We start from the raw sequence: 26347 nt of genomic DNA on the forward strand, positions 1-26347 counted from the left end.
GCCCGGGCCTGGGGAGGGAGCAACCCCAGGCACTGGGGGGGACGGGCTGGGCGGCAGCTCTGCAGACAAGGACCTGGGGGAAGCTGGAGAGGAGCCAGCAGTGCGCCCTCGGTGCCAAGAGGGCTCCCGGCACCCTGGGCTGCACTGCTAGGAGCGTTGCCAGGAGATCGAGGGCAGCGATTCTTCCCTCTGTTCCGCGCTGGGGAGGCCGCATCTGCAGCCCTGTCCGGTTGCGGCCCCCGCTACCGAGAGGATGTGCACACACTGGAGAGGGCGCTGCACGGGCTGGGGCGGGGGCTGGGGACAGCACCGGCTGAAGGAGCTGAGGGGAACGGGCGGCGCGTGACGCCGTCCAACGACCACCCACCACACACGCCCTCACCCCGCGCCGCCCCTCCGCTGCCGTTGAGACGTCATCAGGCAGCGCGGCGGTGCAGGCCAATAGGAGGGGGGCGCCGGCGGCTCGCGGCCAATGGCGTGCGTCCACGTGTGCGGCAGGGGGCGGGGCCATGCCGTGACAGCGCGTCCGCCGCCGCCGCCGCCGCCGTCGCCGCCCGCCGGGGCTCCGCGCCGCCCCGGGCGCCGCCGCCATGAGGCGCTAGGCCGGGACCATGCGGCTGCGCGTGCACAAGCGCAAGGTGCTGCTGCTGGCGCTGGCGCTGGCCGCCTGCGCGCTCGCGCTGTGGGGCTCGGTCGGCCGAGCGCCCCGCCGCGACCCCCCGGCCACGGCCACGCGCCGGCCCGGCAGCCCGCCCGCCGCCGCCGCCCTCAACGCCTCAGCGACCTCGGAGCCGGCCGCCGCCAGCGCCCCCGCGCCCGGCCCCACGGGCGGCGTGAACGCGACGTGGCTGCGCGCGCTCGTGTACCGGCGCAACTTCGAGCAGCGCGTGCTGGGCGCGGGCCGGTTCCCGCGCGCCGAGGTGGCGCTGGTGGTGCAGGTGCACGCCCGGGCCGAGCACCTGCGCTTGCTGCTGGGCTCGCTGCGGCGCGCGCGGGGCGTGGAGCGCGCGCTGCTGGTGCTGAGCCACGACGTGTGGTCGGCCGAGCTGGAGGCGCTGGCGCGCGCCGTGGACTTCTGCGCCGTGCTGCAGGTCTTCTTCCCCTTCAGCCTGCAGCTCTACCCCCACGAGTTCCCGGGCCGCGACCCCCGCGACTGCCCCCGCGACCTGGGCGTGGCCGCCGCCCGCCGCACCGGCTGCCTCAACGCCGCCTTCCCCGATGCCTTCGGCCACTACCGCGAGGCGCCCTTCGCCCAGGCCAAGCACCACTGGTGGTGGAAGCTGCACTTCCTGTGGGGCCGCGTGCGCGCCCTGCGCGACCTGCCCGGCCCCATCGTCTTCTTGGAGGAGGACCACTACGTGGCGCCCGACTTCTTGCACGTGCTGGCCCACCTGCAGGGCCTGCAGCAGCGCCACTGCCCCGACTGCCAGGTGCTGGCGCTGGGCAGCTACGGGCTTCCAGGCCGGCACCGGGGCGGCGGGGGGGAGGGCGAGGCGGCGGCATTCGCGGGCCGTGCCGACAAGGTGGAGCTGAAGACGTGGCGCTCCACAGAGCACAACATGGGCATGGCCTTTGGGCGGGACACCTACCAGCAGCTGCGGGCCTGCGCCGACGCCTTCTGCACCTACGACGACTACAACTGGGACTGGACGCTGCAGCACCTGACCGTGGCCTGCCTGCCACGCTTCTGGAAGGTGCTGGTGCCCGAGGTGCCCCGTGTCTTCCACACCGGCAACGACTGCGGCATGCACCACAAGCAGACCTGCCGGCCCGGCGCCCTGGTCGCCAAGGTGGATGCCCTGCTGGATGCCAACCAGCAGCACCTCTTCCCCGACACCATGAGTATCAGCAAGCGCTACCCGCTGGCCCCCGTTGCCCCCCATGTCAAGAACGGCGGCTGGGGAGACATCCGCGACCACGAGCTCTGCAAGAGCTACCACAAGTTACAGTGAGCTGTCGGGCCAGGGGCCCCCTTGCCTCACCCCTCTTTCTCCTCCCCCCGAGCGGGTCGGACGCTGGAGTGGGTCGGCGCATTTGTGACCTGGTTTCTGCTTTAAGAATGAATAAATGCCCGTGGCAAAGGTGCCCCAGAACTGTCCTTTGTCACGGGGAGGTGGGGAGACATGGCAAGGCAGGGCGGGTCCTAGTCTTGGGCTGCGCTCCTGGTGTGCAACCTGCACCCAGGTGCAAAAAGCAACTGTTGTGCGTTTACTGAAAACAAAATCGGCTGTCAGTGTGCATCTTAACTCGGGCCAGGTTTGTCCTTCCCTGGCCGCGCGCAGACAGTCATTTAAAATGAACCAGACCCATCACTTTTACAGTACAGCAGCAGCAAGGGTGAGAGTTGAGCACGGCTGATCCCTAGACAGTTTGCGAAGGGATAGTCCTGTGTTGCTTTAAACCCTGAGTGCTGCCGTGTTCAGAGGGAGAGAGAGCAGGACAGTTGCTCCAAATTCCACAGCCTCGTCTCATTTTTAGGCTTGCTTGAGACCTGGAACCTTTGTCTCTGCAAAGTGTTCTGTTTTATTTGCTGTGTATTTGATTATTACACACAGAAAATTATTGGTTTTGTTTATTGTAGATTTTTTTCTTTTTTTTTTTTAGTTCTGCCAAAATAAAAGTCACTTTTTTTGGTAAAACTACCAATCCTTGATTCTGGGAAACATTGAGTTTTATTGTTGTATTTTCTCGTTATGACAAAATAAATTCTGTTGTTCTTATACAAAGAATTGAACAAATACCATTAGCCATTCAAATGGCGTACATTAAACTTCATTAAAAATTTAAGGGCATTTGGTAATTGAGATAAAATAGAGAAACAAACTCATGACGGTACACCTCCATCGGAACAAACACTTAAAATACTTACGCTTTCAAATTAGTCAGCCGTGTAAATTGGACAATAAAAACACTGCTGTATAATGGAAATATACTGAATTAGAACCAAAAGCCGTGAACAATACCAAACAATGCCATTTGTTAAATCAAAACATTGACTTATTAGACTGTTCTGAGGGTAATGATACATCTGTTTCAAAGGCTTCTAGCAGTCAGGCATAGTTAGTCTTGATAGTTTGGTTGAAGAAGCTTCTTTGGGGAACAGATTCAGAACACTGAACTGCATAAGAACATTATCATATAGCGGAGAACGTGCACAGCAGATGGAACAGAGTCAAGCATCATTTAATGCTTCTAAGCCCTAGTGAGTTTGTAGGGGCATGTTACAGTAAGCCTAAATAAATTGCTCAGTTTTCTGATAAGGATAACTGGAGGTCGGTGCCTGTAGGGCCCCATCTGAAAGGATTATCAGCTTGCTGAAACTTTGCTGATGCATTTTTTTTTAAAGCAAAACAAAAAAACCTGGGAACAAAGTTTCTCTCTCTCCTGCTTCCTGCTTTATGGCAAAGGACTAAATTGCTTACATATGCTCAGTGAAGAGGGAACAATGTCCCCACATTTTTCTAAAACCACCTCTCTAGGCTCTTTTTTCTTTCCAAAACAGCGTGTTGCCAAAATAAATTCTTTTTCTGCTAGGGAATTTAACTTCCAGATTTCCAAGCTGTCACAAGCACTGAGCTTCTGTACTACATGGAGTTGCATGCAACCACAAGGCGTGCTTGTAGTTTGCAAAATAATGTAACCAACCTCATCTTGGGTCCTACTCACTTTGACTTGTAAAATGAATTTGATCCTGTTTTTGTTCAAAAAGATATTTTCTTCGTGTACTGCTAAAGGATCCCTTCGTGAAAGCAGCAGCTCTTTTAAGAGCACCAGAAAAGGGAACTGAAAGTCTGTTGTTAAAATCCAGATGCTCTCTGTTTAAACTGTGCTTCCTCTGACTTCCAAGCCAACAGTACAGCCATTAAAACCGTGAGGAATTGTCTTTGACGGGTAGAAAGAAGCCAGACAGAAGAACTTGATGCTTAAGTGTAAGTAGGATAAGGACTACATGAATAAATGCAAACTGTGTGGAAAATGCTGGATCTGGTAGAAGCTGGCAAAGGAACAAGTTATTCAGCTAATAGTTCCGTTGGTGTAATTTGATAGTCCAGGTTGATGGAAAATGCTAATTTAGGATTGAGGCCAATAAACAATTTTGTAAGGAGACCAGTTAATTAGTAAGTGAATTTCTCCAGCTAATGAGGAAATCCCACTGATTACTAAAAATTGTTGGCAGGTTAGTTCAACTAAGTGAGGGCTTATGAGCTGTTTACTTCAACAGTATGGGTGGGTTGGATAAATTATGAAGGCAGGCATTACAGCAGTGAAGTGCATGTACTAACGGATACAAAATGACACATCAGAAAGATGACTGAACTATTCAAGATCTGAGCTCAACTTCCTGGAAGGCTGGTTAACCAGAGTGACTGCTTGTCTGGCTTACATTTCTACATCTGAACAGAAACCAATTTCAGGCAAAGTTTAAAACCACTCAAATCCAAAAACTGACAGCAGACTGGACCTTACTTAATATCAGATCAAGGTAATTTTTGGTGTACAGTGCAGAGGCACTGGTGTTACAGAAGCAACAGGAAACCTCTTAACTGAAACAAACTAGTCTAATTCATATAACACAGAATTCTGAAAAACAACTGCACAGTGAGTTGTGTGATCCTGAATGACTTGCATGCTCCCATCCTGTGTGTTAATTTCTTTTATCACTGGAGAAGCAGGTCTGTGGTTTGGATTATGCTGGCTCTCAGCTCCTGGTTCTGAACCAGTGACTGCTTCTCTCTCTCTGATGTTTGTCTCTTTCTCTGAAGGAAGAGATTCCTGTTTTGCATGGTCTAAGGATGCAGTGTACTGCTCTGTGGACAAAGTAAGTGCCAGCTTTGGTTTGTGTCTCTGCGCTTTCACAGGAATCGCTACACTCGTCTTAGCAGGGTCCTGTTGCAAATAATGGGTTGAACTACAACCTGCTTTTGCCATTGTTTCAGCTGCTGCCCGCGAAGGTCCAGAAGCAGCGTCTGTTTCTGTAGCGTGTTCTTTTGTGAGAGCGTCAGCTGCAGCCCGGTTAGTTTCTGTCTTTGTTTGAAGGCAGTTTCCATTCCCTTTCTCAACTGGCTCTTCCCCTGTATTGTTAACAGTTTGTTCTTTTCCACCAAATTCAGAATGAGCAACTGCCTGTGGCTGTTGAGAGAAAAAAAACAGCAAAACAGATTGTTTTTGTGCATCATAATAGTTGAGGCCGAGTGAACATGCACGAATGCTGTCAGAGGCGGACTGAAGGATTCAAAAGGCATCTAGTCCTATGACACCTGTAAGCTGTGTTATGCCTGTTTGCACACAGCTGACTCAGAATGGTGCTGCCAGTTTCTCAGTCTAGGAGTCAAAAGGTTGAGGCTTACAGGTTGGGATGGATTGTGCACAGGTGGTTTGCCTCTTGCCAAGGTCATTGCCTGTTCTGGAGAGAGAGGGCACTGTGGGGGAGCTGCTAAATAGTCACGATGTCTATCAAAAAAGGCCAGGCAATTGCCCTTGGGTTACGTTATGTGGACAGCTTTGCATTTCCTAGGACTGCAAACTGGCCGCAGAATCTACACTTCAGTGTGGGGGGAGAAATGTTTCCAGTACTTCGGATTAGGAAGGCTGCTGCACTCGTCAGACAAACAACGTTTAACTAATACTGTGTTCTCAAGTCATAGAAACCAGCTCCAACTCTGAAACCAGATGAGCAGATTTCAAGCCTCTATATACATATACTTTTGACTCCTGTAGCAGAGCTACCTATGGTGTTTCTTGACCACTGTCAGTGAATAGTCTTCTTGTAGGTGACTGCAGCAGATTAGCTCACTGCAAAGTTTGCCTAGCCCTTGGAACTAGGAGTTCAAATACTTACCACCTATCCAACCTTCTTTACTCCCACATCCAAAACCCTCCTGCCAAAGTCCCTCATCCTGTCTGCAAGGAGAAAAAGCATTTTTTTTTTCCAGAGGATCTTTTATTGGACCAACTACAGAGTTGGGATAGAGTTAGAGAAGCTTTCAAATGCAAGACATTCCTCCTCAGATCTCAAAAGCTCATCTAACTGTATCCCAGCTATGTAGTTGGTCTAATTCAAGATACCATTCTAAGCCCCATCAGACATGCAGGTAAAGGCAGAACAGAATCGGATGTATGATCCACACAGTTGCACTTCTCGTACACATGCACGGCAGGAGATATGATTATGGGATCAAGCAGCTGATCCCATCACATCTTATTGTTGGTAGAGGGGGAGCCCAGGATCACGAGGCATGTGTTTCCCCCTACATCAGCAAGTAGCAAGCTCCCATGGCTGGGAGTCCCATCACCTGAACCGGGCTCCCAGCTGCAGGGCCTCACCAAGTGCTCACCTGGCTAGGAGTCCTATCAGTCAACAGGGCTTGCAGCTGCAGGGGTGCACCTGGCCACACCTTCAATTAATCGCATCATAGGGAACAGCTGCAGAATTATTACACAGGTTTTTTTGTGGGGCAACTTTGTGGCTTATTCCTTGTTTTATGACAACATTGTTTTACTGTGTGGCTGGGTCACAATTTAAGATGTGACTGACTGGTTAACTGCATTTTGCGTGTAACGTGGCAGGACCTTAAGGCATCCTTGCCTCCTAATCTGTGGATCATCATTGCTACAATGTCACTCTTATGCTACTGTTTCCTGAGAGTGGCAGTTTCACCTGCTGCTCAACCCAAGACCTTCCTGCCTGCCTTTTCCTGCATGTCAAAAGCCAAATCAGCTTATCCAACTACACTCAGGCTCCACCTTTCCTCCGAAGCTGTCCACAGTGTCCTGATGCAATGGAAATACAAAGTTCTGCAGCCTACTGAAAACCAAGAGCTGCATGGAAGTGGTAACATACAAAATCAAATTACTGGATTAAATTGCAAGACAAGGGATTGCCATAGCAATTCCCTAAACCAGTGCAATACAGCTTTTTTGCTGTTACTTGAGAAACATGTATATTCATGTGATGTGCCAGCCCAATCTTAGTGGGAGGTATGGTAGAGATGCACCTTTCAGACAAAATCCAATACATCTTTGATTTACTTAGTCTCTAAGGTGTACCTCTTCCCTGTTTTCTGCATTTCTTCTAACATGGCTAACCACCTCTCCCCACAACTTTTGTATTACAGGTGGATAACCTCAGCCTAGTGAATAAATAACCAGAACAGATAGGAACATCTTGAGTGGAGCCAACTGGCCCCAGGACAAGCTCCACGCTCTGCACCCTCATCTGAAAGTCCACATTCCACTTCTGACCTGCTTTTCTGATAAGTAGCTAAGCCATACCTAAGGCCAGGTATGCAGCTGTAGACATGCCTCTGAAGAGTCAGCTTGAAATTTAGTCTGTTATAAAAAGCTTTACATCTGTCCAAGTACTGTCTTCTAAAGCCCTACCAGTTTTGTACTTACTGTCTTACGCGCTTCTACATGAAAACATTTTGTTTTCCTTTGTTAATATGAAAAATGCATACCCACAAGAGAGGAAATGGCCGCTAGAGAAAGGTAGTGTGGGGTTATTGCGCAAAAAGTTAAATGGAGAAAGCAAAGAAAGCAAAGAAAGCATGTTTATGTTTCCCTTTATGCTTTTTCCAGTATCAAGGAAGTAACTTTAAAATGTCTTGTATGTAGTAACTGAACTAAATCTCTGTAGCTGGGCAGCAGAGAAGGGAATAGTGATATTCTGGTGAAAGCCAAAAGTGAGATGCCGGGAGAGGTGGATTCTCTTCCTGTCACAGCCATATTTCCTGCATGACTGCAGACAAGTTGCCTAGCCTCTGTGCTCTGGTTTCCCTTTCTGTAAAATGGTGATAATATTTAACCTCAGAGGCAGTGCACTACATATTCTGTACAGACGGAGAGAACGAAGAAGGTAAGTGCCCTGGCACACGCAAGCAGCAGTGCTGGAACTGGGTCTCAAGAAATCCTGCTTCCTGGCCCCATGCTGAGCCCCTATTCACAGGCCATGAATACTGAGAACGAACAAAATTAATCACATGTGTAACACACAAATGAGGGAGTTATGCATTTGGTTATGAGTCAGGAGGGCAGCACTTATCAAGTCTCTCATCAACAAAACAGGAAGTTTCACTTCAATTAAGTGAAATGGAGTTTAAGGTCAACTAGTGTTTCCAAAAAAACATTTACATGTACAAACATTTCTTCCCTTAGGCTCTTTTCGGGAGGATCTACATACATACAGCAGGAACAAAGCCATTTCAGCGAGGTTGTATACACGCATCACAATCAATAGGCAGAGGCAGTATTGCAACACAGAGCCTTACCTTTAATCTGATTTGACTGTTGTCCTCAGTAACATTAAGTATTTCAATTAAGGGCTGGCTTTCTAGTGCTGACTGTTTGGAAAATGAAGAGCTTAAGATGCTGCCCAGAAATTCATCAACATTTTCTTCACTGACAAACAACCTTTCCTAAAGAAAAGAAAGAGGATCAGTTACATCCTTGTCGGACTATGCTTCCGCGGTTTTATAGCCAGAAACCTTCCAAACAAAAGCAGCAAGCTGACTCCAAACACCCAGCGGAGATACCTGCACATCAAGTACAAAAAATAACTTTTGCATTTCTGATTTAATTCATTTTACATTGGACATTCAGCTAGGATAAGACACAAATATGAAATAGTTTAAATCTGCATTTCAAAATACAGGCAACTTTACAGGAAAGGGAAAGGCTGAAGGGGCTGTGTATTTTCCACAGGCCATACATTTAGTTAAGGTGCCCACCTGAGCTACTTACAACAAATCTTTCAGTTGCCCTTATTTGTCCTTTAATACTGAAAAGAAAGGGAAAGAAAAGCAGCAAATCCATTGATGCAGAACTTGAGTATCTACATTAGGAAAATGCTAACACTTCGTTAGTAACTCTAGCTCATTTTAGTCGTCTGAATTCTAGAGTGGAAACTTAAAGATCCATACAAGGAGCCTGTTTCGGATCATCAGCCAGGTAAAAGTAAAAACCGGTCACCTGGAATGGAGAGACAGCCTACACCGAACCATAACAAAACCAAACTTCAAGTTACCTTTTAAAGCTCTGAATATGCAGCGTAGGTGCACTGTGGAGCACGTGGTAAGAAGTTTTACATCTTAAACCTGCTGTAATATTTGACAAGGAGCTCAATGACTTTAATGATTAACAGTCCCAAAAGTATGCCCAGGGGACTCTTACTGATCCTTAAAGCCAAAAACACTTTCTGTATTTTTTTAGTATCTTTTTCTGTTTTGCAATTTGTCTTCACTGACAAAAGTGGAAAAAATGTTGATCCCCTCTTTTTCCTTTAAATAAGCAAAGAGTGGAGGATTTTAAGTAATGCTTCTAAGTCCCTCACTCCTATAGTCTTTTTTGTTCTAGCTGCGCTGTAAATGCTGTAATGCCTAAGTCCAGTCACCAGTGACATGCTGTTGGAGTGAGAAGCAGTGAGGCAATTTTGTATATTGTCAGCCTTCTAGAAGTTCACGTCCAGCAGCTGTGTCACACATCTGGGCTCTCAGGGCACCTATACACAAGTGTGGAGGCTGCTCTGATGCACTGAATTTCTAACATGTCGGTGCAGACTTGATTGAGTCTACTGGAGTGTGGCAATTCCCACACTCCAGCAGCCTCCTCCATCTTGTGCGTCAGCATCCCCACCCTTAAGAATGGCAACGAGGGCACTTGAACTTTAAAGCACATGTAAAAGTGCCCTCAAAGATTAAAGCCTCCTCTTTTAAAACAAGGCCTTATGGGAAATTAAAGAGTTTCCTGCTTACCACAGGAAGGTGAGACATTGCTATCCAGACCTCATGTGTAAACAGCTGATCTGCAAAGTATGGGACTAAATCTGTTTCCAGACCAGAGTTCATCGTGCAAGGCAGAAGCACATAAGGGAGGTTCCAGAGCAATCATTCACACGAGAACACGGGAGGGCTTGGCCACCCTGGCAGTCCTGCCACTGGTAACGAGAACTTTTGTTGCATGTTGGGTAGGACTTGGGTATTGACATCCACATGATGATGCAGACTTGGCAGCAGGTTGTTGGGCACAGGGAGGATTAGGACTCAAGGGTTTCCAGCTCCTTGTGGTAATTTTACTGCACTAACTTGCACTGCTTTGCTCTCCAGCAAACAGTGACCTTACATTCAGAGTCCCCTTCAGGTCTGTCTTGGTTATACGACCTCACAGCACTCTGCTTGGGGATACCTAAAATTGTTTACTGGTAGTTTGTGAATTTTAGTCTCCAACTGCTCGGTGTTATCAAATGTCACAGAGGAAATGGTGACCACAGATGGGGTGCAGCACAAGGTCACTCCCACGAGCCCTCAATTATAGATTGGGGAGGACACGGGTAGCACTGAAAGAGAAAGTTCATCCTTTTTAAGTATCAAAACGGCAAGGGTCATCCCTCAAAAAAATGTAAACCACATGCCAGTAGTGCAAGTAAAATCCTCCACAGTTACACTGGCATTTCCAAGTAAGGGAGAGCACAGGGCTTTTTCTAGCAAAAGCCAGGATTTCATACGAGTGAGGGAGGTGGGGGAGCAGAGGGTGGCATGGTGTTTTTCCCCCTCCACCTCCAAGGTACCTGGCACAAGGTTGCTACACTTAAATGTGAGGGCACAGCAAGTGGAGAGGAAAGGTGACCCCACTTGGGGTTGGGCTGCAAGTCAGCAGAGCTCTACACGTTACCTTGAGCAAATCTCTCTCAGGTTTAGGCCCTCTGAGTGAGTTAGTCTCTAAGGTGCCACCTTGTCCTGCTTTCTGCTTAGGTTCTTCTGTCATTGGTGGCCAACCTTTTTAGCACGGGTGCCACAGATTAGCCCACATCCTCCCTTAATGCCACTCCTTTGTCCTTCTGCCTTTGCTGGATCTGCTGCTCTGCTTTCTGCTCCCTGCCTTATGCTCCCTCCCCATTCTACTGCTCTGTTTCCTGCCCTCTCTCCTGCTGTGCTGTCTGCCCCCTCTCCAATCTGCCATGTGTCACACACACAGGTGGCCTGTACTACTTGTGCGGCAGCTTGGCCACCCCTGTTCTATGTAGCAGGTGTTAATGATTTTCCTTTCTCCCCATTGTCTCTCAGTCTGGTCTATTTAGACCAAAGACCTTTTGGAGGAAGGGGCCAGCTCTCACCGAGTACTTGCATTGGGTTTAGCACATGAGAAGGCAGTATTAAAATAAAGATAACACAGGTGGGAATGTAGAAGGCAGTTACTTTAGAAATGCAACTTAAAACCAGGAGCTCTCCTTATGCCAACAGTACAGACCGCTGCTTCTGGAAACTGAACCTTAGATAGGTGGCTGCTTTGGGACTACAAAGGTGCAGGCACACTCTCCAAAGCTTAAATTACAAGATAACACAATAAGGGACATTCTGGTACTCAACAATCTTGCCAAGAGTTCATGAGCAACTTCCAAAGCCTGGGGGAGAATGTTTATGAAAATCTTTTAAAAGCAGAAAAAGAAAAATTACAGAACACAGAGCACAGCAATATCAAGAGCTGGTTGGAAAGAAAGCTTGTTCTATGCTACAGGACATCCTTCTGCAGAAGACAGCCTCTTATGATGGGAAGTAGCATTTAGTTCAGGCTGCTACTTGCAGATGAACTGATTAAAACTCACTAGAAGTCCAGTGCGTGAATGCTAACAATTAGCATGACTGATCATTAATGTGACTTGCCAAATCACATAATCAAATGGAGAACATCCACTTATCTTGAACACAAACACTTACTGTTTTGGCATCATGGACAAGGAAAACTAGGTTTTCTGGTTTTTTGTCTTCCCCACCACCCCACATTGGAAATAAGATGTACCCATTTTGTTTCCTGTCCTGTCTTACACTTTTGTACTTTCCTGTGCTGTTCAGAGGTATGTCATAACCCCTCTCCCTCCCTGCCCCCACACTCCGTACCCATGAGTGTATTACAGGCAGGACAAACAGCAACAATTCATGTTTGTTCCCAGGCTCTCTAACACTGATTGTTAAATAAATTCTATCCTATTTCCTGTTTAACAATGGTACAGCCCATGTGACTGCTCTGTTGTTAAATCAGGTTTTTTTCTAATCATTAGTGTAGCAGGAAGGGGGGTCCTAGGGTCACCGTGCTCCCCCCTAGCGTCCCTTACCGTGTCCAGGTTGTCTACAAAGCACCCTTCATTCTCGCCCACCACATCTTTGCTGTCAAATGTATATGATAGGGAGGCTGCCTCTTCATCTCCTTGGACACTGTTTTCCTCCTGTACATTAGCCCTGCTTCGGTAATGGGTGTTTCTGCACACCCTGGTCTTATGGGCTATGCATGGCTCCAACCACCCCTGTACCACACCCCAAGCCTCACTGATGTACGCAACATTGTTCGGTCTTAGGCTATCTTTGACAATCGGGCTCTCCGCAGCCCACATCTCGCAACTGTGCCTCACCAGGCGCTCAGAGAATCATGGCCCCTTGTCTGGGGCTTCTCGCCGCCCCCTTGCCTGGGACTGGGGTAACCACTCTGCCATGGGTCCCCTTGTGAGACCTCCTCCTTCCCCTTATAGCCTCTCCCAAGCCACTGGTAGTAAACAGTACACACAAAACTCAAGCCCCTACGCTATAACATAAATTTCTGCCAATCGGCTACAACGGATTGAAGGGTGCCCCATCCTTCACCAGTACCAACTGCTCATGCGTTTTGGCCTCTTCACCTGCTCCAGCAAAGTTCCTACACCTTTGGTTGCCAGCAGGGAACTGCCTCCTAGCCTGTGATTTATACAGAAGCCAGGCCCTGCCCCTTCCGGCCAGCTGACCAGGCAGGTGTGGGTCTTTAGGTCCCTTTGGCTGCCCTGGCAACCTGCACTTGGGTGGTTATGCCGGTTCTCCAAGTAGCAGGCACCTTGGTGCCCTGCTACAATTAGAAACTAGGTTTAATATTGCCTTACCACTATGCTCTCAATGCCTTGTATTTCTCTCAAAGAAAAACATCTTTTAAGACTTTTTCTTTTTTTACTTAGGGCAATGCATAATAGGGGCCTCAGACACGAATCATGAATGTGCAGGCTGGACTCCATGATCTTCCAAGGTCCCTTCCAGCCCTAATGTCTGTGAAATCAGCACCACTGTGTCAGGCACTGTACAGACACAGTCACACCATTTTTCTTTTAGTCATATTACTGTCATCATCAGCCTGCTCAACCGAGGTAACAACTAATTCAAATGCTACATTCATGGCAAATATATATGAGGCTCTTTTTTATCCCCATGGATGTTATGAGAACGCAAATCTGGGCAAACCAGCAAGTCAGGATGTTGTTATTGCTTGTATGCTTAGGTGTGGGACAACCAACAGCGGAGAAAAAAGTATCAGCATTGTGATTAAAATGATCCCATATAGCAGATTTTCTCAGTTATAATGTTTGCTGAGATTTATGGCACTCTCTTAGAACCCTGAAATTTAAATTTATTTTCCTTATGTACATCTCATCCTCCTTTTGCTATCCACTCATTTTCCTTTCCTTTGGCTGAATGAAGATTAAATTAAAATGGATGTTAGCAGAAACCATTTCAATTTAAAGAGCTCTGATTGTTCAAAAACGTTGATGTGCATCACCAACCTCAGCACATCTCAGAGAAGGCTGTTAATTAACTGCTGCAACTGCAAAGCCAGCACGAGAGGTGGTGAAGGGAGGCTGTTCTCTGCAGAACTGGTGTCGTTAGCAACAGCGCTCTTGGTCGTGTGTGCTTCTAATCCGACACCTAGTCACAATCCAGAAGACTCTCTCAAACAGACTATAATGATGTTAAAAGTATGCCAAATTTGGCGCTAAATTGTTTGCATCCCCCTTCAGTTCTGATTCCAGTATCAGAAAAGGACTTACATTTACAGACCACACAACCAATTGATTTTGTATCATTCTGCAACTCAGTTCTAGGATGAACTTGAGGACTCTCCTTTCTTGGAGGTTCTCAAAGCAAGGCTTAATGGGCCATCTTGACTTCCAAAAGGCCTTTGATCTAGTATCCCAAGATGTCCTCACGATAAAATTGGAGGAATGTGAGCTTAACTTCAAGACAGTCAGGTGGGTGAGAAACTGGCTGCAGGATAGGACCCAGAGAGTCCAATCTGTGTCATCCTGGCAAAAAGCGGGCACCAGTGTCCCATAGGGGTTGGTGCTTGGTCCAGTACTTTTCAATATTTTTATTAATGATTTGGATGTGGGGGTGAAGAGCTCACTGGACAAGTTTGCGGATAACACCACGTTATGGGGGAGCGTGGTCACATTTGAAGATAGGCTACAGATACAGGTGGACCTAGACAGGCTGGCAAGTTGGGCGATCGGAACATGATGAAGTTCAACAACGAGAAATGTAAAGTACCCCAACTTGGGACAAGTAACACCCAACACACCTACAGTCTTGGTGGCACAAACTGACCAGCACCATGAGCGAAGGGGACCTGGGGGTAATAACAGACCACAGTATGAACATGAGCCGGCAGTGCAATGCTGTAGCTGGTAGGGTAAATAATACTCTGGTGTGCATCAATCGATGCATCCCCAGCAAAACCAAGAGGGCGATTCTTCCACTCTGCTCGGCACTGCTGAGACCACAGCTGGAGTACTGCGTCCAGTTCTGGGCACTGCGCTTTAACAAGGATGTGAACAAGCTTGAAAGAATCCAAAGAGCCACCCATATGATCAGAGTCATACATGGCAAGCCATGAGGAAAGGCTGAGGGACCTGGGACTCTGCAGCCTGAGGAAAAGAAGGCTGGGTGGGGACCTGGTAGCAGGTTACCACTACACTAGGGGAGTACATCAAGGGCTTGGTGAGCAACTGTTCACTAGGGCACCCGAGGGGAAAACCAGGAGTAATGGCCACAAACTCCTGGAAGACCAATTCAGGCTCAACATTACGAAAAACTTCTTCACAGTCAGGGTACCCAGACTGTGGAATAAGCTCCCTCCAGATGTGCAATCACCTACCCTGGAAATCTTTAACAGACTAGACAGTAACCTTGCTGGGGTCACCTGCCTCAGTTGTCTTTCCTCCTTGATGCAGGGGGCTGGGCCCGATGATCTTCCAAGGTCCCTTCCGGCCTTACAATCTATTAATCTACCTGCTACAGCTGAGGAACACCAATCTTGAAGGCTAGATAACCTGTAAGGTCCATTCTCAATCTAGGATTCTAGTTAGGTTTTCTACTCCAGCTATTTCTGCTGAACCAGAAATTAAGGATTTTTAAAATTAGAAACCTAATCTCCAGCCTAAATTTATTCACGTGTACAAATCATGTTCCTGTATATTGGCTGCTAAAACCCTTATCTCAGAGTGTCTTGCCACCTAACAGCTCCATACCAATGCAGTTACCATGCACGGGGTCTTACTTATCTTCCTATCATACCACTGCACTGCAACTTATGAGCCTGAAGCATGGGGTGTTAAGGTTGACTGTGTGGCTAACTGCACATTCAAGATAGTGTTCACATACACTGACTATGTGCCCATGTAGTACCATGTACAGAGTCTTATATTCTCTTCCAACAGTACAAAGTCATGTACATAACTACAGCTTGTAGCATTCTGGACTGGCAGAAAGACAGCAATGGAGAAGATAAACATGTAACGGAAATATCTAGGGGGAGTGGGGGAAATAGAGCAAGAGAAGAGGGTGCTTCTTTGCTACTGTGAGCTAAACCTGCTGAAGGCAACCAGCATGGGACAGCTAGAATCTCCCTGGCTAGCTCAATTGTAAGCATGTTGATCAAATGCTTGTAACCACAACTGCTGTGTGGGCGCAGTCACTAGTAAGTGCTGTTAACGTTGCCATCTAATGCACAATGAGGATCTGTCACAGCATTTTAGAACACTTGTGTAAAATAAGTGTTTACGTGCAGTTGGCCTTTGGATTTAATGAAGAACCTTTAGCTGAATTACTGCCAATTTATACTCATTTGCTCTTGTGCCAGCATTGTCCTCTAACTAAAGTAGCCCTTTTCTCTCCCAGGTGTTTATAGACAGCAACTATCCCCCGTTTTGAAACTTTCACAAGTCAAACATACACAGAACTAGAATATGGAAATGAGAACTGTGGCTGAATGAGGGTACAGAGGCTTGGAGCCCTCTCAACAGGGTGATGCAGAAATGTGGCCCTGGGCATCCTCTGGGGTGCATCTCCACAAGCACAAGAGCTGGGATTCCCTGTTTACAGAGATGTGCCCTGGAGATTCCTGGAGGCATGTCTCCCTGTAAGTGAGGAAAACCAGGCAGGTGCTTTCAGGGCTTAAGGGGCCCAATTCTGCAGAGGAATTCCTGAGGGATGCAGGACTGAGAGCCACAAGCCTCTGGAGTGCCTGCCTGGGACAGCGGGAGAGTGCAGGCAGCTCCAGGCTGCTTACCACTCTCACATCATAAAGCAAATAGGTGTCTGCCCTGAAAAAGCAGCACAAATTCCTACCACCTTTTGCCATTGCCAGAAATTTGGGCATTTGTTTCACAACAAAGGATATGGATGTCTATTTGCTTTCACTCTGTGCCATCAAAAAAGTTTTTATGGTGGCACAAAGGTGACATCTGTTTCCAGACAAACTTAGACCATGTTTACTACATTTGAACTGTTCTCAGTTTGCTCACACATGCAATTGGACTGTGCCAGATGCTCTTTTGTGTCCCTTTTGAAGGGGCTCCAAGTGCTTGTGTGTCCACACCCAGAAGATCCAGCTGCAAAGGAAAACAGTAAATTGCCAACCCTGCTGGCATTCTTGTTTGCATATAAACAGGGTCTACCAAACTCAAGGAGGCAGCTCCCAGGGCCAGCTGCCATTTTTGAGGGGTGAGCATGGTGGTACCCCCCTCCTCCCCATGCCTCTGATTGGCCAGCTGTCCCACCCCTCCGCAAAGATTGCCAGATGGCCTGAAACTATGGGTTCGTTACCTTGATAAAACCCAGGGAAGCCATTAATCCATGGGTTATTAAGCATGAATTAATGGTTTCCTGGGCCTAATCAGGGTAATTAAGCTGTGATTTTGGGCCATCCCAAAGCTGGACCATGGTCCTGAGCTGGCTGTGGCAGGCAACTAGAAGGCTACAAATAGCTGCATCAGGGTCTACGGAGCCTTGGCACAGCTCGCTGCCGGCAGCGGGTGCACATGTGCAATGAGCTGTGCCAGGGCTCTGTAGATCCTGGTGCAGCCACTTGCAGCCTTCTGGCTGCTGGCCACAGCCAGCCCAGGATCACCTGTCCAGGTGCCTGTGCAGCTCCCTGGCCTTTTGCCTGCCCCTCCCCCTACCATCTGCCCTCCCCCCTGCCCACCCCTTACTCCAAAACTGCATGTCTACCTGCCCTTTTCTCTGCTTGCAGGAAAGGGTTTTTTTCTTCTTTTGCAGCGAGCTTGCCTTTTTTTTTTTTTTTTTTTAAATGGAGACTGCCCAAATTTATGATTTCCATGAAAATCATACAAATTTGGTAGGTCCCTACATATATCCATTCTTCACAGACCTGTCAGTGTTATAGGAATCAAACTGAGTGCTTTTATCACTGAACAAAGTCCTTTCCAATAGATTTCCTAAGAACTTTTCACAAACAGAATGAACTGAATCAACACAAAATGCACAACAGCATTTTCACTGTCAGTCCATACATGTGGCATACCACTGCTGTCATTTCCTGGAGTTCATTCAAAGGCCCAAGTCTAAGTTATTTCCTACGGTTATAACATACCTGCTAAAATCCAAGAATATTAATGTGACCACAGCCATGAATTTAAGTCTCCAATATTCCCCTAAACTGGATTAGTTTGATTTGAGGTTTTGGTACACAGGGCTGCTCTGTTCTCAAGGGAAAAAAGGGTAGAGTTATAGTAATAATTTTAAAAAAATACATCTTTTCTTGCAGCACTAGATGTTGAATGCAATCAGAAGCTTTACAAGTAAGGGAATATTATATGTGATAATATATGAAGACTACCAGAAAAAGTGAGAGCACAACCACCTGAACGACCCTAATCAATCTATTCCTGAACATACCAGAAACAAGTCAGGAGAAATGAAAGGAGATCAAGTGTTAGAATTGTGCGTCCCTTTCTTAACTTTTCCACTGAAACAGGATAATTTTAGGGCATAACCACCAGTTTCAAAACTATAAAAACCTTGAATAAAGCCTCTCGAGTACTCTGCATAGCTGCAGATGTTTCCTGAATGTAAACTCGGGTGGGGAGGGACAGAGGGGAGAATTTAAATATGTTCCAAGTAATTCTTGAACCATAAATCCCTAGTTAGGCCACTACCCTAAAAAAGTTGAAGTCTCTGAGTGGTACTACAAGCCAGAAGAAAACACCAGCCTCTTTCCACACAAATGTACTGTAATGTTCTCTGACACAGTCAAAGAAAAAAAATGGAGGCCTGGTTTAGACAGATGGGCAGACAAGGATGAAATACTGAGGATGATGCGAGGCCTGGACAAATGGCTAGGTGGCTGAAAGTCCCTGCTGTAATGCCGCATGCCGACTGCCACAGGGCAGTCATTTGAAACACTGCCGCTTCGTTTTCCAGAAGAAACTCTTCTCGCAGGGCACACACGCTGACTTGAACTCTTTAGACTGTCGACAGGAAACGTGGCTCTGACTGGCACAAATGAATCTGGCAAAAGGAGACCACACATGTTGGCAGAGAACTGAAACGTATAGTCCAGGCACAGGAACTGAATGTTTAAGTACGGTTTAACATAGTAGAACAGATGCATTGAAAAGGAAGATAAATTTTAAAGGGTATATATCAATGGAAAGACATAACAGGAAATACCCCCTTCTATACTAGAAATAGTCCAAATGAGCAGAGAAGTTAAAAGGCAAAGACCATACATAGGTCACAAGGGTAGTTATGTTTACATATACACATTTGATATATTTTCCTTCTCCCAATGAATGTGACATTCACCTCTGACAAAAGTTTTAGCAACAAAGCCAGGCAGAATTAATTACTTCAGGTGACCTTAATTGTTTCAATGTGGACACCAAGTATCCAAAAGGAATGCAACTCAGAAGATTTTTTATAAAGCTATACACTGGTGAGCTTCTGGTGACCTAGGACCAATCCCACATTTCCTTCCTGCTCTTCTCCACCCAACACATTTATTATACCATAAGTTTACTTAACTGCAAGATCTGTAACTCCAAGAGGCACTTGCATGTCTCCACCAATCAAATCAGAGTAACCTTTTAATAATTTGTGACTGAAAAGGGCTTCCCCTGCCACGTCACCACTCATAATGAATCCATGTACATCAGCATTTAAAGGTTAGCAGGTAAAAGAAGCTAATAAATCAGATAGTCATGGCATTCCAAGCACATTAGATGAAGGTTTCTCAAACAGATTCATTACCCTTGCAAGCCTCCTGGAAAGGGTTCAGGAACGATTATGCAAAAAAACCATTTAAAATGATAAATGGTAACATAATGCACTCTCTGAGAACCCTAGCCAGAGGTCCATATAGATTAGTGCATGCTGTGAGAATACGCAGCAGGCTGCTGGAGCCTCTGGTAATTATATATTAAGCCTGTATCTGTGTACACCTGAATTTATCATACACAGAGCAGCACAAGACTTGCCAAAATGATGACCAGATGCAATAAAGCTGTATTAACGTGCAGGACAAGAGAATGCTTGTTCAAGACGCTGCAGGAAGCAAAGGCTGACACAGATCTACTCCTATTTGCATATGATGGTGCAAAATGCGTATCATGGAAGCTTAGTACCCAGTTGCGTGGTTTAAAGACAGCATGCCTAAAACCTCATGGTTTCACCTACATACACATCCAAGCCCTGAGTTCTATGAAAATGCTGCAAAATATGTCCTGAATAGTTTGCTGGAAGGGCTTCACAGAGGGCCAGCCAATACGTTTTCCACTTCTGACACTGTCTTCTCACTAGCATCTACTTCTATGCTTGTGGGCTGTGGCTTCCATTTGGCCACGTAAAAATCAGGTCAAGCTTTGAAAACTTAGTTATTTAAAATGAGGAATGTAAATACCATTTTAAAAACCATCTGTTAAACCTCCTCTAATTATACTGGATAAACAGTTAACCAATAACACATACCCAGCTCAGGCTGGGCCATGTGGAGCCCCAGGTAGGCATCTGCCCCACTCCACCCCACTGCAGAGCAGGGGCCGCAGCCATTGCCTGCAGCAGCACGGACAGCTGGGGCCCCACATATATCTGTTTGGATGCAGCAGTTGCTGGGAACCGCTCCCTGGGCCTTTGACAGGGTGGGGAGGAGGTGACAGACAGCAAGCCCTGTCAGACTACACAGCGCACATGAAGTCATGGGTAGCAGCAGCATGAAAGGAGCTTTCGCAGTCCACTGCAGCTGCCACGCTGGGAGGGAGGGAGGGAGCAGGCTAGCTATGGGTACTAGTCGTCCCTGGCCCTCCTACCTCCTCCCTCCCACCTGCCTGCCCAGCCCTGCCACCTTCCTGTTTCTGAGGCCCTTCCTCACTGGACTACTCCCCATGCTGAACATTAACCAGTAATGCCTCCATCTTATTCAACACGGGGTCTGGGGTTCCAGGAGAACACCCACCACGGGTGATCTTCACAAGGTAGCTCCCACCAGCTGTGAACTGGATAAGACTTATTGCCCACATGTGATAAAAGCTGCCAGACACTAGTGACTTCCCATCACGCCAACTCGGTTTGAACTTGAACAGGCGGCTTACATGTGAAATGTTCCACATCTCATAAATGATCTCCCCAAGCCAACGGTCTGTTTTACAACCGAGCTAAGGAAGTTTTGAAGCTGAATACATTGAAGACGTCATTACCTGCAAAGCGTGGCTATTTAAGCCAAAGGACAGCTTCTTCCAAAGTCCAGTGCTCTCAGGAGACTTGGCCAGCCCTATGACAACGTTACTGGGGGACACGTTAACACCAGCCTCAGGGGCGGTCAACTTGTTTTCAAAAGGAAACTGCAGGAAGAAGGAGTAGGAAGCAGCGTCCTTGGAGGAGAAGCTGAGTCTGTAGTGGTTTGTGCCAACCTCCCCTTTGAGACTCTGCGGCTCGATGCCTGGTACCTGCATGAGCAGAGTGAGGGATTCTTCATCTTGGGTACACTGGAAGGGGGGACACACAGGAGGGGTCATGCTGCTGGTGGCCATGGGAGAGCTAGGGCAGCTGCTGGAGTTCACAGGGAGATCCACACGGCTGCAGCACCACTCAGAGGGCGTAGCAGAGTCCAGGTTGCTGCCGGGACAAGCAGGAAGATCTGAGCTGTTGTTTGAGGAGGCAGCAGCAGCCTGGGCACTACTGGGGCACAGAGGGTGATCCATGCTGCTGTGGTGCTCGGTGGGCACAGCACGCTCTGTGTTGTTGCTGGGACAGGCAGGAAGACCCAGGCTATCGCTAGAGATCACAGCAGGTTGGCTACTGCTGGGGCACAGGAGGTCAGTGCTGGAGCAGCTGGTTAGAGCCGCACTGTCACTGGAGGATACAGAAGCTGGGCTGCTACAGGGGCGCTCAGCGGGCACTGCTGGGTCCAAGTCGCTGCTGGGGCATAGAGGAAGATCCATGCTGGTCTTGGGGCACTTTGAGGGCACCGCTGGGTCTAGGCTGGTGCTGGGATTGCTAGAGGATGCAGCAGGGACTGGGCCGCTACAGGGGCACTGGATGGGCACAGCACTGGGACAGGCAAGACAATCTGTGCTGCTGGAGGATCCAGGAGGGCCCTTGCTGCTGCTGCAGGTGTGCACTGCAGGCTCAGCCAGGCCCAGGGCACTGCTGGCACAAGTGGATATATCTGAGCTGTCCCTGGGGGTTCCAGCAGAGACCGGGCTGCTGAAGAGGCACTTGGTAGGTGCAGCAGGCTGGGCACTGCTGGCACAGGTGGTTGCAGCTGTGGTGTTACTGGGGGCTCTGGCAGGGGCTGGGCCGCTGCTGTGGTGCTTGGTGTTGCTGTGGGGACACACGGTCACCCCTGTGCTGTTGCTGGGGTCTGCGGCAGGGCCCTCACAGCTCTCAGCTGGCTCCAAGGCACTGCTGTCACAGGTGGATATGGCTGTGCTGTCGCTGGGGTCTGCGGCAGGACCCTCACTGCTCTCGTCTGGCTCCAAAGCACCGCTGGCAGAGGCGGTTGTGGCTGCGCTGCTGCTGGGATCTCTGGCAAGGCCCTCGTGGCTCTCAGCTGGCTCTGGGGCACTGCTGGCACAGGTGGTTGCAGCTGTGGTGTTACTGGGGGCTCTGGCAGGGGCCGGGCCACCGCTGTGGGGACACGTGGCTGTCCCTGTGCTGCTGCTGGAGGCTCTGGCAGGGCCCTCGCAGCTCTGAGCTGGCTCTGGGGTACTTGTGGCACAGGTGAATATGGCTGTGATGTCACTGGAGTCTCCGGCAGGGCCCTCACTGCTCTCCTCCGGCTCCAAAGCACTGCTGGCAGAGGTGGTTGCGACTGTGCTGTCGCCGGGGTCTCCGGCAGGGCCCCCGTGGCTCTCAGCTGGCTCTGAGGCACTGGTGGCAGAGGTAAGTACGGCTACGCTGCTGCTGGGGTCTGCAGCAGGGCCCTCGCTGCTCTCGCCTAGCTCCAAGGCCCCGCTGGCAGAGGCGGTTGCGACTGTGCTGTCGCCGGGGGATACCGGTGTGCTGTCCCCGGCAGAAGCCTCGCTGCTCTCGGCTGGCTCCGGGGCGCTGCTGTCAGCGGTGGCTGCGGCTGTGCTGTCGCCGGGGCGGCGCAGCACGGGCAGGGTGACGAGCAGGCGCCGCGCGGCCGTGTCGAAGGTGGCGCGGCCGCGGGCCTGGTCCACGGCGTAGGGCAGGCGCAGGCGCAGGCGGTAGGCGGGCCGCGCCGACTCGAGGCGCAGGTCGCGGCCGCACACGTCGAGGGAGGCGCTGGCGGCGGAACGCAGCAGCGGCAGCTCCACGGCTAGCACGAGCTCGTGCGGGACAGGGCCGGGCGCCGCGTCCCGCGCCAGGCGGTAGTCCTGCAGCTCCACGTGCGTGCGGTGCCGCAGCGTCCAGCGCGGCTCGGTGGGGCCGGGCGGCGGCGGAGGCGGAGGCGGAGGCGGCGGCGGCGGCGGCGGCGGCGGGGCGGCGGGCGGCGGGCAGGGGTAGGGGAAGGGCGGCAGCGGGCCGGCGGGCGGCGGCGGCGTTGGGGGCGCGCCGGGCAGCGGCGTGCGGAGCACGGAGGGCTGCGGGACGCCCTTGTAGGCCCGGCGGCGCAGCGGGCGGGCGTTGTTGCGGTCCAGCCGCAGGCCGAAGCGGGCCTGCACCGCGTCCAGCGCCGTGTCGCTGAGCAGGCGGCGGAAGCGGGCGCTGCGGGCCGCCAGGCGCAGCGCGTCGGGGTGGAAGACCACGTCGTAGAGCACGAAGCGGCCGGCGCGGCCCAGGTGCTCGCGGCCCGGCGCCACGCAGTGCGGCAGGGCCCAGCGCTGCCCGCCCGGCTCGGCGCGCGCCTCCGGACGGCCCAGCAGCGGGCTGCCGCACACGTTGAGGTAGCAGCGGCCGGCGCCCTCCTGGCTGGTGCGCAGCACGTAGCCCGGCTCAGGGTGCACGAAGCGCACGTCCACGCCGCGCTCGCGCTCCAGCGCCGCCACCTCCTCCTCGTAGCGCTGCCGCGCTGCCGGATCCGACAGCTCCGCCGCGTACTCGGCCAGCAGCGCGCGGAACCGCTCGTCGCGGAACGCGGCCCGTAGCCGCTCCACCTCCTCGCCCGTCAGTTCCAGCGGCTCCGCTCCCGCCCCCGCCATCGCCGTGCGGGCGGCCCACGCAGCTGTTATTGGGGAAACGGGAGCGACAAGATGGCGGCGCCGCGCTGCTCCGGTCGCCGTGGAGACGGGACAAACAAAATGGGGCCGCTGCTGCTTCGGTTACCGGGGAAACCGGCCCGGCGAGATGTCACCGTGGAGGCCGGCCAGGCAAGATGGCGGCGCCGGCGCCGCTACTCCCAGTCTGGTTGCTATGGAGAGCGGCCAAACAAGATGGCGGCGGCACTGGTACCCGCCTGGTCGCTATGGAGAGCGGCCGAACAAGATGGCGGCGGCACCCTGAGCCCTTGCCCGGCCCCGCCCCCTTGCCAGCGCTGGTTTCGTGATTGGGTAGCTGTGTCAGCCGCGTATTTAACATTCAAAAGCCTGGAAGCGCTTTTAAAGGCGCACCCCTAGTTTTAGGTAATGAAGAGCAGCTCTGTGCTCTTCCCTTTCAATTCCTGGTACAGGTCACTGTCGTTGTCCTCCCCCGTCTCTTCTGCATTGCAGGGTCCACCTTGGCAACCCCTATGATGTGCTCCCCCTTCCTCCTCGACTGTCTTTCTTTCCATCGCAGGGTCCATGTTGGTACCCCCACGCTCTCTCCCTGCACAGCGTTTCAAGCAGACTCTGTGACAAGCGAGCTTTTAGTTTGTTTTCTCGAGCGTTTGCTAATCAGCCTCGAGTCCCGCTCCCACTGCTCCGTCTTCGTAGCAAGGTCAGTCTCCCCAACTTCTTCCGACGTACCGACGAAATACACAACCGTCTGCCGCCTCCGCGCCGCCACACGCCGAGGTCCCTCAATCTACCGTCTCCTCTGCTCCCTTTGTTGCAGTGAGCCCCTGCCCGCCCAGCCCAAATCCCCCCGTGCCCGCCACGTGCCGGCCTTTGGTCTTCTCCATCACTTCTTCCTGTTTTCTGGCGCTCTGCTGTATGCCTATGTTTGAGTCTTTCTCATCTTTAAATAACTCCGCGGACCCCATTTGCCCCACGGACAGACTCTGTTGGCCCTCCAGCCTGAGGCTGTTTGAACACACTGTTCACAGTCGTCTGGGATTCCTTTTCTGACTGTTCATGCTCCTGAAGCTGCATTTGCCAATGTCTGATGACCTGCCCTTGGACAGGTCTCAGAAACAGTGCGTCATCCTCCTTCAGCTGTTGGCCATCTTTGGTAGCATCAGCTGTACTCTTCTCTTTGAAGTCTCGTCTTCTTTGGCTTTTCAGACTGTCCTTTCCCGATTCTCCTCTCCCTCCCCTCCCTACTTCTACGGCGGTTCATTCTGACCTATTTCCTGAATACAAGTCCAAGTCCAAAATAAACATCTCAAGGATGTCTGGTCATCACCTCAACTTCCTTCTTCAACCCTATCCTACTGCCTTCTTTCTGACTGTGAACACCACCGTATTCCCTGCCTTTTTTTGGAGCCCATAACCTGGGCATCACCTTCAACCCTGACCTCTCCGTTGGTCCTCACATCCACCTTCCTCTAAATCTTGCAGTTTCTTTTTGCCTAATGTCTCCGACTGCTTTTTAGGGCTGTGTGAAACTTCAGTCCCCAGTTCAGTTTGGCAGAGATTCGGCCTGATTCAGTGGCTGACTCCGAATCGAGTCAGAGGACCCTTTAATTTCTCCAAATTGAATCGGAACCCTCTGAATCGATTCAGAGAGATTTGGCGATTTGGACGTAGACGTGGCTTTAAATGTTTTTCTACATACCTCTAGGTAGCAGGGGCTTGTGAATGCTGGGGTGCATGGAGTGTCCCACAGAAGTGCGGGGGGCTCCCCAGCGCGCTCGGCAGCAGACCTGGAAGAGGAACAAAAGCACTTCCAGACTGCTGCCGAGCACATGGAAGGCCTACCCGCATTCCTGTGGGATGCTCCATCCACCCCAACACTGAAGCTTTCACAAGCCGCACTCAGTACCTCGAGGTATATAGAAGAAAACATATAAAGCTTTGCTTATGGCCGAATCGCAGATTCTCCAAATCCACATCGAATCCTTAGATTTGGATTTGGCCTAATCAAACCTGGGATAGTGATCTGAATCAATAAATCAAACTGCTGTCCCCGATTTGGGCCCAATTTGAATAGAGCCTGCTTCGCATGCCCCTGCTGCTTTTCTATCCACGCAGCTAAACCTCTCATCCTAGCATAATCTCATGTTTCCTTTTTTAGATCGTAATCTGTTGAAGGCTGGGTAGGACTTTCTTACTCTGTTGCTTTTACAGCACTTAGCACAGATATTTCTGTAACCTGCTTTTACAAAGAACCCTCACATTTTTCAGATGCTTCCCTAACATGGATGGGTGGATGGATGTCAGGCAGGATCGTGCAAGGCCAATCCTGCCTGACCAACCTGGTCTCTTTCTGTGACCAGGTAACAAAGAGGTTAGTCGTGAAGGAGGAAGTCGATGTTGTCTTCTGGGACTTCCAGAAGGCCTTCGACACAGTGTCCCACCCAATTCTGGTGGGCAAGCTGAGGGACTGTGGCACTGATGAATGCACAGTCACCTGGGTGGCAAACTGGCTCCAGGGGCGCACCCAGAGGGTGGTGGTGGATGGGTCGATGTCGACCTGGGAGGGTGTGGGCAGTGGAGTCCCCCAGGGCTCGGTCCTTGGGCTGGTGCTGTTCAACATCTGGACGAGGGTGTGGAGAGCACCCTGTT

General features: G+C 50.4%; 2 protein-coding genes across 2 annotated transcripts; one reads left to right on the top strand and one right to left on the bottom strand.

The window, feature by feature from the left end:
• Window positions 1–506: 506 nt before the first annotated feature.
• On the top strand, window positions 507–2084 carry MGAT2 (alpha-1,6-mannosyl-glycoprotein 2-beta-N-acetylglucosaminyltransferase). Its single transcript, XM_090034438.1, has one exon. It carries the CDS (start codon window positions 612–614, stop codon window positions 1950–1952), a length of 1341 nt encoding a protein of 446 aa, XP_089890564.1. The 5' UTR covers window positions 507–611; the 3' UTR covers window positions 1953–2084.
• A 152-nt stretch (window positions 2085–2236) lies between these two features.
• DNAAF2 (dynein axonemal assembly factor 2) lies at window positions 2237–26269 on the bottom strand. The gene is made up of 3 exons (XM_090034434.1): window positions 20774–26269; window positions 8268–8414; window positions 2237–5130 (listed from the first exon to the last, which is right to left on the bottom strand). The coding sequence occupies exons 1-3, from the start codon at window positions 23681–23683 to the stop codon at window positions 4555–4557; spliced, it is 3633 nt and encodes a 1210-aa protein (XP_089890560.1). The 5' UTR covers window positions 23684–26269; the 3' UTR covers window positions 2237–4554.
• Between the last annotated feature and the right edge of the window lie 78 nt (window positions 26270–26347).

The sequence above is a fragment of the Crocodylus siamensis genome, chromosome 2 (assembly GCF_052110815.1).
Source record: "Crocodylus siamensis isolate JL-2025a chromosome 2, ASM5211081v1, whole genome shotgun sequence".
Lineage (NCBI taxonomy): Eukaryota > Metazoa > Chordata > Crocodylia > Crocodylidae > Crocodylus > Crocodylus siamensis.

Bases quoted from the DNA above. Each gene is read 5' to 3' on its own strand.
- DNAAF2 (XM_090034434.1), bottom strand. From the start codon at position 23,683: ATGGCGGGGGCGGGAGCGGAGCCGCTGGAACTGACGGGCGAGGAGGTG. The intron at 8,415-20,773 runs GTAATGACGTCT...TCTTTTCTTTAG, and splicing joins TAAATAGCCACGCTTTGCAG to GAAAGGTTGTTTGTCAGTGA. The intron at 5,131-8,267 runs GTAAGGCTCTGT...TTCTCTCAACAG, and splicing joins ACAGTCAAATCAGATTAAAG to CCACAGGCAGTTGCTCATTC.
- MGAT2 (XM_090034438.1), top strand. From the start codon at position 612: ATGCGGCTGCGCGTGCACAAGCGCAAGGTGCTGCTGCTGGCGCTGGCG.